General features: G+C 46.4%; 1 protein-coding gene across 4 annotated transcripts in view; it reads left to right on the top strand.

Moving 5' to 3' along the window:
• The window catches only part of GPC3 (glypican 3), a 149,247-nt gene that overhangs the window by 56,228 nt on the left and 79,452 nt on the right, over positions 1–13,567 (top strand). For all 4 annotated transcript variants that reach the window (XM_080553709.1, XM_080553710.1, XM_080553711.1 and 1 more), the window contains exon 3: positions 9,905–10,599. In XM_080553709.1, the coding sequence (XP_080409835.1) occupies positions 9,905–10,599 (695 nt within the window). The remainder of the gene's footprint in view (positions 1–9,904; positions 10,600–13,567) is intronic.

Below are 13,567 nucleotides of genomic sequence, written 5' to 3' on the forward strand. Positions count from 1 at the left end.
CAGGGCAAGGGGAATACAGGAACCAGCTGGGACGTGGGATGCTGGGGATGGCCTGGCCGTGGGACAAATTGGTGCCACCAGGATGTGATGTCTCACCTGCTGCTGCTGCTTCCCTGGACAGTGGCCTGCCCATGCATCACTTAATAAATAAATAAGGGGCAGCTCAACTCAAGATACTGCATAGGTAGGAAGGAAAGAAGTGAAAATAATTTTCGGAAAGTGCTAAGTCTGGAAACTCGGGCCATGTGTAGGTGATTGTACCTGGGATTTGTGTGTCTGGGATTTTCTGAGCGCTTTTGTAACGGTGCTGATGTGGATTTGGTATCGTGTGTGACCCCACGGCATCTCTTCAGACAGACTATGGGCTTGGATAGCCTGGCTTCATCTCGAGCATGATGCTGCGAGGGTATTTTGAGTGAGCCCAGGGAGTCAGCTGCTGCCAGGGCACATTGGAAGGGTGGTTGCACTTGTGCTGCTGAAATGATCCATGCTCCAGTTTCCATGTAGGAAGTCCCTGTCCTTCTCAGATATCTTGAGACAAAATCCGTCTAAAATCTCTAATAAAATCTCTAAATTGCTTTTGAGAGCCTGGGCATTGCTCTGTCTCGGGAACAGCCACTCTTTAGGGGAAGAGAATTACGGTGATGTTCGTTGCTTTTAAATCAGTTACTGAGCAAATGTCTTTTCCGACTTTTGCGAGCACAGGTAGGAAGCAGAAATCAGAAATAAAGGGTTTGCTACTGGAGTGATTTAAAAACGGTCAACAGGTGCCCTTAAATAAGTGCAAGCCCTTCATGTTACTATAGGGATCAAGAACTGATTTTCTGCCATTTGCTTTTCATCAGACAGTTGAGATAACTTAAAAGAGAATTTGGCCAGGAGAGATTATAAAGGGAAGGAATTTGCTTCTTAAATAAATAGTCTGCTCCCCATTGTTGGAGACTTAACAGACTGATAAAAGCCTGCTGAAATGAAAGGGAGCCTGGAAAACCAGTCTCAGATCTGCCTCGCTGTAAAGTGAGTGAGGCCAATGCACTTCTAAAGACTTTTTTCAAATTTTTTGATGTAAACTGAACTTAACCTAGTGGCTTGACTTACCTTCATTTATTCGGATGAATAAAAGAATTTGCTAGACATGCATTTTTCAGAAATTGCTTATAAATTTTATTTTAAAATAAATGGAGTACACAAATTGGTATCCCGTTTTTTAGAAATGGCTGGCTGTTAGATACTTGGCTTGTAAATTTGAGAGGGAATTTATGGAATCACTTGTCCTTTGCTTGAAACGCGTTTTGTCATTCGTCTTTTAAGAGGTGTGCTTCTTTTTTTGCTATCTTTATAACCCCATTATTTGGATGTTGGAGCCTCCAATTAGTAAAAATGTGGCTGGGGGGGGGGGGGTGTTGTTAACAGAGTGCTGTGTTCTGTGTCTCTTTCCTTTTTTCCCCAGAAATGCACTTTGTGTCGGGGTCGGAAACACGTGTGGCTTTGCAGCAGTAAAATGCCTGGACCTGTCCATCTGTCCAGTTATCAGGGCAGAAATGCCCCTTTTCCCAGGGTTTCCGAAGGTTTTCCTACTGTTGGGCGCAGGGGTCTGTCAGAAGCCTGGCTGGGCTTGCTGGCCGAGCAGCTGGCTTCAAGTACGAGCTGTAGATGGAGATTGTCATCTCCGCAGCAAATGGGAGAGAGAACAATGATATGAATTTGAGTGTAAATATTTGTGGTAAAAATGGTGAAGGTGAAAGTTCCCCAGTGATGTGACATCAGTTCTGAGCGTATTATTGATATAATTACAGCATGACAAAAGCCTGCTAGTGCTGTTTTCAGTCATTTATTTTGTCCTGTTGGATTGGTTTAATTAACTTTTCCCCTTTGGAGGGAAAGAGGAAAATATGAAATATTTGGAGTGTGCATATTTCTGTGTACAGCTGAAAGAGAAATGCTGGTCTGCTGACCCCGAGCTCTGCCAGCTCAGCACTCCGGGCTGCCTCTCTACCCGTAGCGTGTTCCCACAAGGCTGTGTTCAGGCAACACCATGCTGACCCCAGTAAGCCTTGCTGTATGGATCAGTGGCTTGTTTCCTGCAAACTCCCCAGCCATTTTGGGCAGCCCTGGACAAGGATAAAGATTACTGTTTCCTTTGCAGTAAATCACTTCCACAGGAGCAAGGTTCACCCCCCTGCAAATGATGGGCGCAGGTACGGATGTTCACCAAACCACAGGGTGTTTCCAAACATGTCGCATCCCAGCAAGAAGCAGAGCTCTGCAGGCTCCCTCTGTCCTCAGGCTCTCCTGTATTGCTGAGCTCCGCCATGCCCCTTCAGCAGGCTGCCTGGTGTCTCCCTAAACCAGTGCCCCAGCACGGACAGGAGCCTGGGCACTCAGACCCGAACTCTTTAACCCTTACTTGAGCTTCAGCACCAGATCGTAGGTATGGGGTACACGGGAAGAGGTTTACCTCTTTTTGGGCTGACAGGTTACCAGCACAAGAAGCAAAACTGGGTTCAAAACCATGTTTTCTCTGGGGTTAGCTGAATTCAGGGACGGGACACCTTCAGCTACCCTTTGAGTTTAATAGTAGAGAGAGAACAAAATGAGATACTCTGCAAGTTTTTCCAACTTCCCTGGCAATAACATCTTTGTTGGTGTGGAGGACAGGGACTGCCTTGCAGCAGGTAGGAGCTGTCAGGGTTCAGGGCAGAGACCTCACAACTGTGGTGAAGAGCATCTTTTTACGGGGTTCTCAGAAAATCTCCTCTTTCAGGCTTGCAAGGGATAGAAGTTTGTGTGCAGGAGCTGAAAAGTACTTTACAGGGCAAATGGGGAGATGCAGGTGTGCAGATAGTGGACCTGTGCAGTCTGTAGATTGTATACGTGCCCCCATCTCAGCTCCTACTGCAGTGGTGCCAGACAAGGCAGAGGCTCTCCCCAGCCTCTCCCACCCTGCTGCAAAACAGATCTTGGCTAATCCTAGTGCAAGGATGCCACAGGACTGGGGGGGTCTCCCCTGCTTGTTAAATGGGACCGTGGCAGTGAACGTCCTGTCGTTCATCCGCTGCATCTAAAAACAGAGCTACCTTTTTGCTGCAGAAGCCTCTTAAATCCCTCTCTGCTTTCCTTCTTGTGCTTCCACGTCTTTGGTTGACCCTGCCTTTCAGGGCCCTTATTCTTCCTGCTCCCCTTGGTTTTTATAAAGAATCACTCGTGCCAGCCTTGACTGTTTGCATTTTTAACTTTGTCTTTATTAAATTTTCAAGAATCTCCTAAGCATTCACACATCTGTCACAGCACAAAGCGGAATATTACTGGATGCTCAGAAAAGCAAATTATACAATAGATGTGCAAGAAATATTTAATCAAAAGCACCACTGCCACATGTTCAAGTACGAAGCTCTAGAAAAGACTTTTACTGCAGAGTCATTTTTCCAGAGAGATTTTTCCCAGGAGTTTTGTTTTTATTGTTGGAAAGTCCGCTTGGACTATGGCACCTTGGGGAGCGCAGCCCTGAAATCAGCTTCTTCCATCGTGCCCAGCCACAGGCATGCAGTGGGAAGCAGTTGACGACAGGCCTTAACAAATATGCAACAAAAATGCACGCATGAAAACAGAGGCAGGGAAATGTCAGTTCTAATTGGTTCCTTGCAGGGCCTTGGAGGAGTTCCTGTGCTTTGCTTGCTCCCTGCAGGCAGGGTTGGTCTGGGCACACTGGTCTTGCGAGGTCTAGAGGCAAGCGGCTGTGGGCACGAGTGTTTCTTTGTCTCCTGGCCTCTGGGCTTGTGCTGGTGGGCTCCGCTGTCCTCTTTGACAGTTTTTATGGGGGATATAAATAATAAATGGGTGAGCCACAGTGCGACTAATTGCTCAGTGGTTGGACACTTAGAATGTAATGGTAGCACGTTTTCAAGGTATTTTGGGTGGGTATAAATGAGAAGCTAGCATACAGCATTTTTATTAGAAAATTCACAGGGAGTGTGTTTCAAAATACCAGGGCAGTAGATAAGCCGAACAATTAGAATAAATGGATTTTGAGCTTGGCATTTTGATAGGCACAGATAATTAGAGGAAGATGGTTTGGCTTTGGTCGGTAGGCAGTGCTGGCTTTGGCAACTTCTAGCTTGGCTCCCACGAGAGCCTCACATGGCTGCTCCCCTGCGAGGCAGGAGGGTGGTGGGCACGGAGGTGAAAGGAGCCCCCTCTAATTTGGAGACTGGGTGGAGACCTTTCCTCTCTTGGTCTGATGGTGATGGAGCGAAGGTAGACAATGTGAACCCTGATGGCTTAAAAGTGGGAAGACGGAATAACTAAATTGCTTTAATTTTTATTACTAATGCTTTGAAGCTAATCTCATAGGCTTTGGGAGCTTAAGTCCATAAATTTTATAGTGACAATATTGTAAAAGTAATCCAAAAGGCTGTCTTATTGTTGGGGGAGAGAGGGAGGGGTTGAAGCTCCAAATTTGTTCAGAGAAGCAAACCTTGTAAGAGCAGCAGTGGCACCATCTGATGGGTTTTGTAATGCTACAGACAAAAGTAATTATGCTGCCTAGAAGAGCTTTTGTCTCCAGATAATGTTGTTAAAAACTTGCACTGTAGTGTAAATCATAAAGGAACAAATCTAGAGTCTGTTCTTACTGCTGCCAGGGGAAAAACTCTTGGATTTTGTTTCATTTCTACTCAATGTATTGAAAACCTTTTCCAAGTTTGTAAATAAATATTACCTGCTGTTTGAAAAATAACTTGCAGTTCATCTCACCAGTAGTGCCTGTGGCAGCCAGGCCGTTATTGCAAACAGTTGTTTCTCTCTTGGTGAGCTCTTTTGTGTCTTTTAGGAATAAAAGCTGTTGCAATGAGTCTGAAGTTCTCTGATTCATTGGAGGTATTAGAGAAGTATTTTCTTCGCTAGAGCTCGCTTACATGTGAATGCCTATGGCTGCTTTCGCAGCTTCCTAGCAGTACTGTGGCAATTGCCATGTCTGAAAATGTTTTGGTGAGCTTACAAAAAGCAAAACTTTTGGTATTTCCTTGATGAACATTTAAATTTCCATCTGTGAGCATCGGGGTTGTGTGGTGTCTTTTTTTGTGGTGGAGTGTTCTAGATGCATGGGACTCTTAAATGTTTGGGTACCTGGGACCTGAACAGGATGCAGCAGTTGCATTAGGAACACGTTAATTCGCTGGAAAATTTTCTACTAGCCTGCCTGGAGACACAAGTTTTGCCTCAGGATGGAAACGATTTCCATGGTCTTAGGGATTCCAGTGCCTGGTTCTCTCCCAACGTGATCCGTGTCCTGAAGAGTAAAGGGAGAGCACCCCTTTTTTTTGGTGCACCCCTTTTGCATAGAAGACTTCTGTGGTTTGCAGCACAGAGAGGGACAGCTATCCATGCAGGAAGCTTGTTTGCAGCCAAATACCAGCTGCACAGGGGCATGTGGGCAGGCACAGAGCCTGCCCATGACACCTGTCCTCCTGACACCCGGCCACCACGTTGGACGCTGCTTTCCCCTCCTTCCCGCTGCGGGCTGGCTCACGCCTTCTCACTGTGGTGCTGTGGGGAGGTGGAGCAGCTGGCTTGGCCGCTGGCACGTCTGCTCCCTGTGGGTGCACAGCTGGTTTTGGTGGGGCTGGTTTTCGGTGAGCTGGCGTAGAGGGACGAAGGAAGGACATACCTCACTTTATTAGCAGCAGCGCCCTTTCCAAACACCCTCAGCTGCTTGTGAGTCTGCACCCAGATCTGTTGCTGCTCTGTGTCCACAGCTGCTTTAGGGTTTCAGCTGTGGCTGTGCCGAGTCTCCAGGGGATGCTGTACGGGAATGGCTCGCTGAGCTCGCTCGTTCTGGCTCCTTTACGTTCAGGCGACTACATCGCATAATCTCTTAAATAAACCCATCAAATCCCAGGCTGGGCTGGAGCCTGCAGCCTGGGGGAGCCAGCAGGTTAATCCAGAGCTCCTCCAGCCCCAGTCCCTTTGAAGTAGCTGCAGCTCAGGAGCAAATGCGCCTTCTCAGGAAGGCTGGTGTTTTAACTAAGCAGCAGACTTTTATTATCTGAGCTGAGAACTCAGTGATTTCCTTCTCCTGCCAGTAATCCCCACTCAGGGCACTATTACGCTCTTTTACAATTTATTTTCTTTTCTCTAATTGCCAGTTTGCAGTGGCCATGCATCCCTGTGCCGCATTCTGGGGAGCTTTTGCACTTTGAAAGCAGCTTAGTCCATCCTTCCTGGCCACTGCAATCCCTCTTCAGGTGCTTGAGGGGAGTTCCTGCTGGAAAAATAATACGTAATAGCTCCTGCTTTTCAATTGTTGCCTGATAAGTGTGCTCTAGAGCAAAGGTTCAACTACTTCATGCATCCTTTGTGAGCCCTAATAAACTGCCCTTGACAGAGCTAGTCAACAGATGTGCAGTACCAGTGTACCAGGTACGGTGCTTCGCAGCTGGTGGTGCTCTGGCTCATGTCCTGCTTCAATTCCCCAGGTTTCACCTGGCACAATATTGTTCTTCCCTCTCTTCCCTCCTGTCCTGGGGTAGAGAGCTGTGATGCCGTGTATTGCTAAGTTGTTCCCAGGTTTTGTCCCTGGGCTGGCTGAAATGACTTTGGAGTATAATTTGTGTATGCATTTAGCTCCGTCGTTCCTGTGGGTGAAACGTGTTTAAGAGCTACCCAGGCAGGACTTTCCAGCATGGTGGCCTGCAGCAGCTCAGGCTGCCATCTCCATAAGCCAGACTTATGGATCAAGGCTATTTAGATTTTAGTCCATGCAGAAGTTTTTTGGCGTTCTTTTCTTGCTAAGAAAAATCTTTTCCAAAGAAAATGATATAAAAGCAGATAAATAACTTTATAACACGGTTGAGTTCTGTTGTGTGTGCACAGCTACAGTGACAGCGATAGCAAAATGTGAAGTAGGTACTGCAAGGCACATTGTGTACTGGACAGAGGGTGCAAGTCTGTCACTACGCTCCGCCAGTCCTGTTAAGGTATTTATTCTGCTTCAGCTAGACCTACAGACCAGCTTCCTTAAATTGCAGTTTTTGAAAATATCCTTGAAATAAATTAAAAAGAAAAAAAAAGAAGATTCAATTGTCCTCCAGCAATAGGAGTTCCAATAATGCCATGTTATGAGCAGGGCGGTTTTTACCGGCAGCAAATCCAGCCTGTTGGTTTTGAGAGAGCAGAAGCCCATGCTGTTGCTGTAGTGCTGCATCCCTTTCGCCTCCCTTCGAGGCTGGCTCCCATGAGCGCAGGGGGCTGCCCCGCCAACTTGCCGCCTCTTTGTGCTCGCAGTCTGGCTCTGGGTCACTTCTGGTGGCTGGGGGTTTAATATTCATGTAGCCAGCCCTTTGTGAGGAATAGTTCAGAATAAGCAACTAGGGGAGCTGGTTATAAAATATTTTGGATCTGGGAGACTTTGTTTTTTTTTTAACCAAGTTTTATTATTTCTTGCATCTATTAATGGGGCAGCAGGAGGCTCCATATGCTTTTATAGTCCCTGTTGTGCTCTCTAATGGTTATATGCAAAGGCTCCAAGGCGCATAAAATAGACACTCTTAGCCAGTTATTATGATAAAAATTATGTGCATGTCATGACCTTTAAAGCAGTGGGACTGTGTGTGCATGCTCTTCTGATGCGCCACTGTTCTCAATTCCTTTCTGAAGCATTTCTCACTGTAGGAGGTTTGCATAGGAGTTTGGAATATTTTTCTAATCAGCGAAGGGTCTCTTGGCTCTGATGATAACTTCCAAAGCATAGAGGAGCAAGAAGAAGGAAGAGGGGACGATTTTTTTTTTCTAAGGGAACTAACAGAGAAGAGGTTAAAGGCGAATGGTGAGGCACAGCATGAAAACCCTGGCACTGTCTGCAGTGCTGTCAAAAATGCTGGCCCAAAAAGTGCTTTGTGCTCTTTGTTGAGGCAAAAGCTATTCTGGTGCTCTTGAGGATAAAGGAGAAAAAAAGTTTCATAATCCCTGTGCCCTATTTAAAGAAACTTTTTTATTTTTTTAAAAAAATAACTTTTTATAGCAGAAAACCGAATTTGCTCTCCTGTCAGAGCCCAGACATCTGCCCCTCAGCATCGGCTGTGCTGTTACGCCTGGCAAGCGTTGCAATGTTCTGCATCGGCACGTGTGAGGAGCGAGATGCCTGCTGTCATGGGGAGGGAGGCGTGAGGAGCGGGCTCTGTGTCCTTCACCGCTGCGTCCCTCAATCTGTGGTGTCAGGAAGGAAGGATGGCTGCCGTCTGTGAACGCAGATGGCTGCGATGGGCTTGCTCGGGCAGCGCGAGTGTCGAGAGAGCTCAGGCTCTTGCTTTGGTGTGCCTGGGCTCTGCGGGTGACACGCGCTGGCGTGTGCCTTAGGGGCATGTCCGGGAGATGGGCACGCGCCAGGTGGGGTGGCTTGAAAAGCTGTGTTCGGTAATTTCTGCTTTGATTGCTGCTTGCACCGTAGCTTTCTGCATGCTGGTATGGGGGACAGCAAAAAGCATCGGGTCCCTGTCTGCAAGGTGCGTGCGCCTGGGGAGAAACCGCCTGGAGTGCCGGAGCCGTGGTGGTTTCCAAAGGTCGTGGTTAATGCCGGAGGCCAGGCAGGGCGAGCAGCGGGGCCCACCACTGCTTGTGATAACGTTGATATCGAACCCCCGTGGAGAGGCGTCAGGCCACGCTCAGCTGCACCTCAGGCTCAACAAATGGAAGAAAATAACACTTACTGTTTTAAAAATTAAACATTCCCTTTAATTATTGAACATGAATAATTTCCATGCAAATTGAGCCTGGATGCATATTTCCAGAGTGCCACAGCTGAGAGCGGCTACGTCGCAGGGTGTCAGTGACCTGTGAGCTGAGAGGCTGTTCGTTATTTTTAGCATTTTATGACCAGTACCCTGGAGAATGGGATGCAGGCTGGTGGTGATATTTGGCCAAAGAAAAGGAATTTAGTTTGCACTCGTGGCCTCCCCTACAAATGCTTTAACTTGCAAACTGGGACAGGAGTGTGTAGATAGGTTGTCTTCACATAGTTGGGTATTTTGGAAGCCTCCTGGTTAGGACTATAATTAAGGGAATAACTGCGGGGTGGCTGCGTTGTTGGAGGCTCTCCTGCTTGCCGCATGGAGGTGTGTGCAGAAACTCCTCGCCTCTTTGAAGGAAGAGAGGGGAAAATGCACACCGGTTTTTCTTGCAAGTCGTCGGTCTCAGTATGAAACTTGCTGCTGTGCTTCCTGGGCAGCTCGGTGCAGCCTGAAGTGTGTGAGAGCGACCTGGCCATGCACCCACAGATGGATGCTGTCACTGCCTGTCAGCATCCCTTTGGGCTATGGAACAGCTCATGTCCAGGGCAGATAAAAATGTCGGATCTGCAGCTCAAGTGAATCCTGGTGCATTTGGGAAAACTATGGAGCTGCAGAGGCTTTTCAGGTGACTTTGAGGACACTTAGTGCAGAGTTGGTTCTGAGGGTCGGCTCCATGATTAAACCCGTATATATTTTTCTATTCATAATGGAATGTCAGCATTTGCTGTTTCCTGATTTTCAACACTGTATAGTTTGTCAAACATTTATCTCTGTCTTGAATTGCCTTGAGATAGAACTTCTGTTAATTTCAAATCAATATGGAAGAGGGAGCGAATGAAATTGCAGTCTAGCCCTTTTCTTGAATCAATATTTTCTTTAAAAGCTGAAATGTTAACTAGATCATAGTTTTTGCCATTTTGAAATGTAGCTTGTGTTTGAAGGATATATGCGTTCCCCTGAAAATTGCTGGTGATGGTCAGTTTTGCAGCAGGCATCGCTGCTGGTAGGCATTTGACCCAAAGTGGGCAGGATGGGGCCAGCCTTTGCAGCTGGTGTGGTCTAATATCCTCCCTGTTTCTGAGCTCATCATCTTAACTTTTTTTTTTTGTTCTGTTTTGCAGAAGCCTTTGAAATTGTAGTACGGCATGCAAGGAACTTCACCAACAGCATGTTTAGGAACCACTACCAGAGCATGGGGACCAGAGCTCTTAAGTTTGTTGGAGAACTTTTTACTGATGTCTCACTGTACATACTGGGCTCTGACATCAGTGTCAATGACATGATAAATGAATTTTTTGACAGTTTATTCCCTTTGGTCTACTCTCATTTGATTAATCCTGGCTTCCCTGATCCCTCCGTAGAAATGACTGAATGCCTGCGGGCAGCCAGGAGAGACCTCAAAGCCTTTGGTAACTACCCTAAGATGATGATGACGCAGGTGTCCAAGTCACTGCAAACCACGCGAGTCTTTTTACAGGCACTCAACCTGGGGATCGAGGTTATAAACACTACTGACCACTTGAAATTCAGCAAGGACTGTGGACGAGCGCTGCTAAAGATGTGGTACTGCTCGCACTGCCAGGGGCTCCTCATGGCCAAGCCCTGTGTTGGATACTGTGGCGCGGTGATGCACGGATGCCTGGCGGGCGTCGTAGAGATTGACCACCACTGGCGAGAGTACATCAGCTCTCTGGAGGGGCTGACCAAAGGCATGCACGGCATCTATGACATGGAGCATGTCCTCCTGAATCTCTTCTCCCTGGTGCGGGACGCAGTTGTCTACGTGCAGAAGAATGAAGGAAAACTCTCAACAACTGTGAGTGGTTTTCTGCAGTTCCTCATGCTCTTTTCCACAGCAGGGCTCGGTTGTGTACCACATGTGCTACGTGGTGTAACCAATCCATCCCTCTCCAGCCGACAGTCACCACATGCTCTGATTTCCAGCTCCTCTGTACTTCCTCCTCGGTTCTCTGATTTTTAAAACTTTTGGTAGCATTTGAGACTGGTGTTTGTGGGGACTGGGCTTCGTCTTAGGGCTTTGCCTCTTTTCAGATTGGTCACAACTGAAAAGTGCGGATTCATTCCGGCATCAGCCTTGTAGCTGGGACAGTAGATCATGAGCTGAGATGTCCCAGCATCTTTTGTTCTTCCTGGGTACTCTTCCTGCTTTGGGTAGGTCTTAAAGGATGTCCTGCTGTCCAGGTGTCCCCTGTCTCACTCATTCTGACGTGAAGTGCAGTAAACCTCAAATTATATGTGAGTGTTTATATTAGCAGGGGCCAGACTTGCGTTGCCCTGTGGTCTCTTTTTCCTGGTGTGTTGGGCATCCTGGGGGATGGTCTTTAGGAGACCATCTGTGGTTCAAAGGTCATGAAGCCGAGCAGGGTAGAAAACTGTTTCTTCATCACTTAACATCACTAAAATATACCTCCAAATAGATGCCAAGTAGAGGCATATATTGTGGCATTCCATGTTTCTTGATTTACTAAAGGAGGTCTGGTTTTCCCTGTATTGGTAACTCATTCCGATTTTGGGCTGCATTTAATCCCAGGGGTAAGGTTATTTCTTATTTATTAGGAGTGACCTGACATTTTAAAAACACATTGTGTGAATTTCTGAGCCTCCTGAGAAACTGAGGCTTTCTTGTTCAGAAAATAGTGCTGCTCTGTTTGAATGCCAAGGATAAGTGGAATGCAGTAACATAACACTTGTTTTGCAAAAGAGATTTTCTTGAGACACAGTTGATTGCTCCATGCAGGTAGGGTAGAGTTGGGGATGTGGGCAAAGGTGTGGGAATGTTGTTATGCTTTGCTGAAAGCCAACAATGATTAAAATCTGCCACAGTTTCCCTGTTAGCTGCTTGTTCCTGTCATTCTTGACTCCTGTCTACAAAAGAGTTGTGTCTATGTAGGTCACTGTAGTACTTGCAGTGTAAGTAACTTATCTTTTTTCGGGCCGTGGCAATGGATTGGATTATGGATTTTGACCTATGGGGCATTCAGCCAACAGCACTCTTCTATGCCGTTTTATGTGCCACTTTTGCTCAGTGATTGCCTGAGACGTGCTCTATGAGGACTGTGAAATGATGTGGTGGCACCTTGGTGGTTTCACACCCCTGGGGTAGTTTGGCACATTTGGTGCAAACTCCCTTTATTGCTTGGGAGAGGTTTAGGGACCAAACCTCCAGGAAGCTACGTTACACATCTTGCGGTGACCAGGAGGTGGCTGTGACCAAGGCTCTGAGGTACTTTACAGGACACCGTTTTTTAAGCTGCTTGTCAAAGACTGCATGCCTTAGCTCTTCCCTGCAGAGAATCCCTAACAGCAGCCTACCAAGCATTTCTCGTGCACCCCAGACCACTGGGAGGTTCCAGGTCCCAGGGTGGCAGCTCTGCCAGGCACAACTTCTGGTATTTTGGAGCCAGGGAAGTAACTGCTAGGGAACAGCTGTGCTAGAGGACAGAGAAGCTGCTCTGCTAAGAGCTTGGCCTGGAGTTTCCACATAGTTGGTGCTAAGGAGGACAAAGTGCATAAATTCACAGACAACACTCTGAAATTTGCTTTATTTTGTATTTTAATTTTGTTATGTTTTTCTTCAGTGTTGCATGATCAAAGAATGAAGCTCCAGCTGGTCAGAACCTTTCATCCTTCTCAGGAACAGCAAAGGAGCAGAGATGTAGTTGTAGGTTTAGCTTTAGGGCAGGTGAGAGACAACTCATGCAACTCATTTACAGGTGGTGGTGATGTATATGAGGGAAAACCTAGCTAAACCGTGAGCCCAATTGGCATTTCCAGGGCAGTAAGAAACAAAACTTCCTTGTACACACAATGTGTGTAGAACATTGTATTTGTTCTCAAAAGATTGGAAGCCATACTCAGCTGTGAGTGAAAGCATCCAAAACATTTTGCACCAGTAAACATGGTGTGCTTGTAGATGGGAAGGCAGAATGGAAATACTGCCCGTATGGGCTGCATGCCAGGTTGTGCAAGCACGTGCAGTATGTGTTGCTGTATAGTCCTGAAATGAGAAGTTTTTCCTCCCATATTCTTTTCTTGTTGGCACAACATTAAAAATGTATTTTTTCTTCTTGAAGACTTCCACGTATGCAGTGAAGGAACATGACTGTCAATTATATTATCAAATAGAGACCTTGATCTGTCTACTGAAAATGTGTTTGTGGGAGGACAAGTAGACAAAGAGCTGCCGAAGTTAACACAAGCCGTGGCAGTAGAGCCATTGTCTGCCCATCCTTAGCCAAATCAGAACATAAATTGACTTCCTTGGAAATAATAAAAAACCAAAACAAACAAACACTGAGCACCACATAACCATTCAGTGCTTTTGTACTTGACAGAGTAGTTTGAATTCATTAGTGCCATATATAGTTAGGTGCTTCAGCATAACTCCTCTTGATTATTTAATACTTGAGAGATTCTTTTTATTTGCTCTATAGACATTTTTGAGTTATAGGAGTGCAGAGGAAAAAATCCAAGGCAAGCAAGCCAAGTGTCTATCAATTGTCACTAAAAGAGGATGGCCACTGGGTCTTTAAAGTTTATTCTTAAAATACTGCTGTTGCTCAGCTCAAACTCTTATGTCAAACCTGAGCCAGGAGCAACTGTTTTACAAATGAAGCTGTGAGCTGTTCAGTAGAGGAATAGGGCAGTGATGGAAGAGCTGACAGTTATAACTACGGTGTTGCAGGTGGCCCAGCTCTGTTGGTCTGTATGTGTCTGGGATCTGGGGTAAACATCTCTGCCCGTCAGTGATAGAACACAATTTT

Source organism: Anser brachyrhynchus (assembly GCF_964034855.1).
Source record: "Anser brachyrhynchus genome assembly, chromosome: 13".
Taxonomy (NCBI): Eukaryota; Metazoa; Chordata; class Aves; order Anseriformes; family Anatidae; genus Anser; species Anser brachyrhynchus.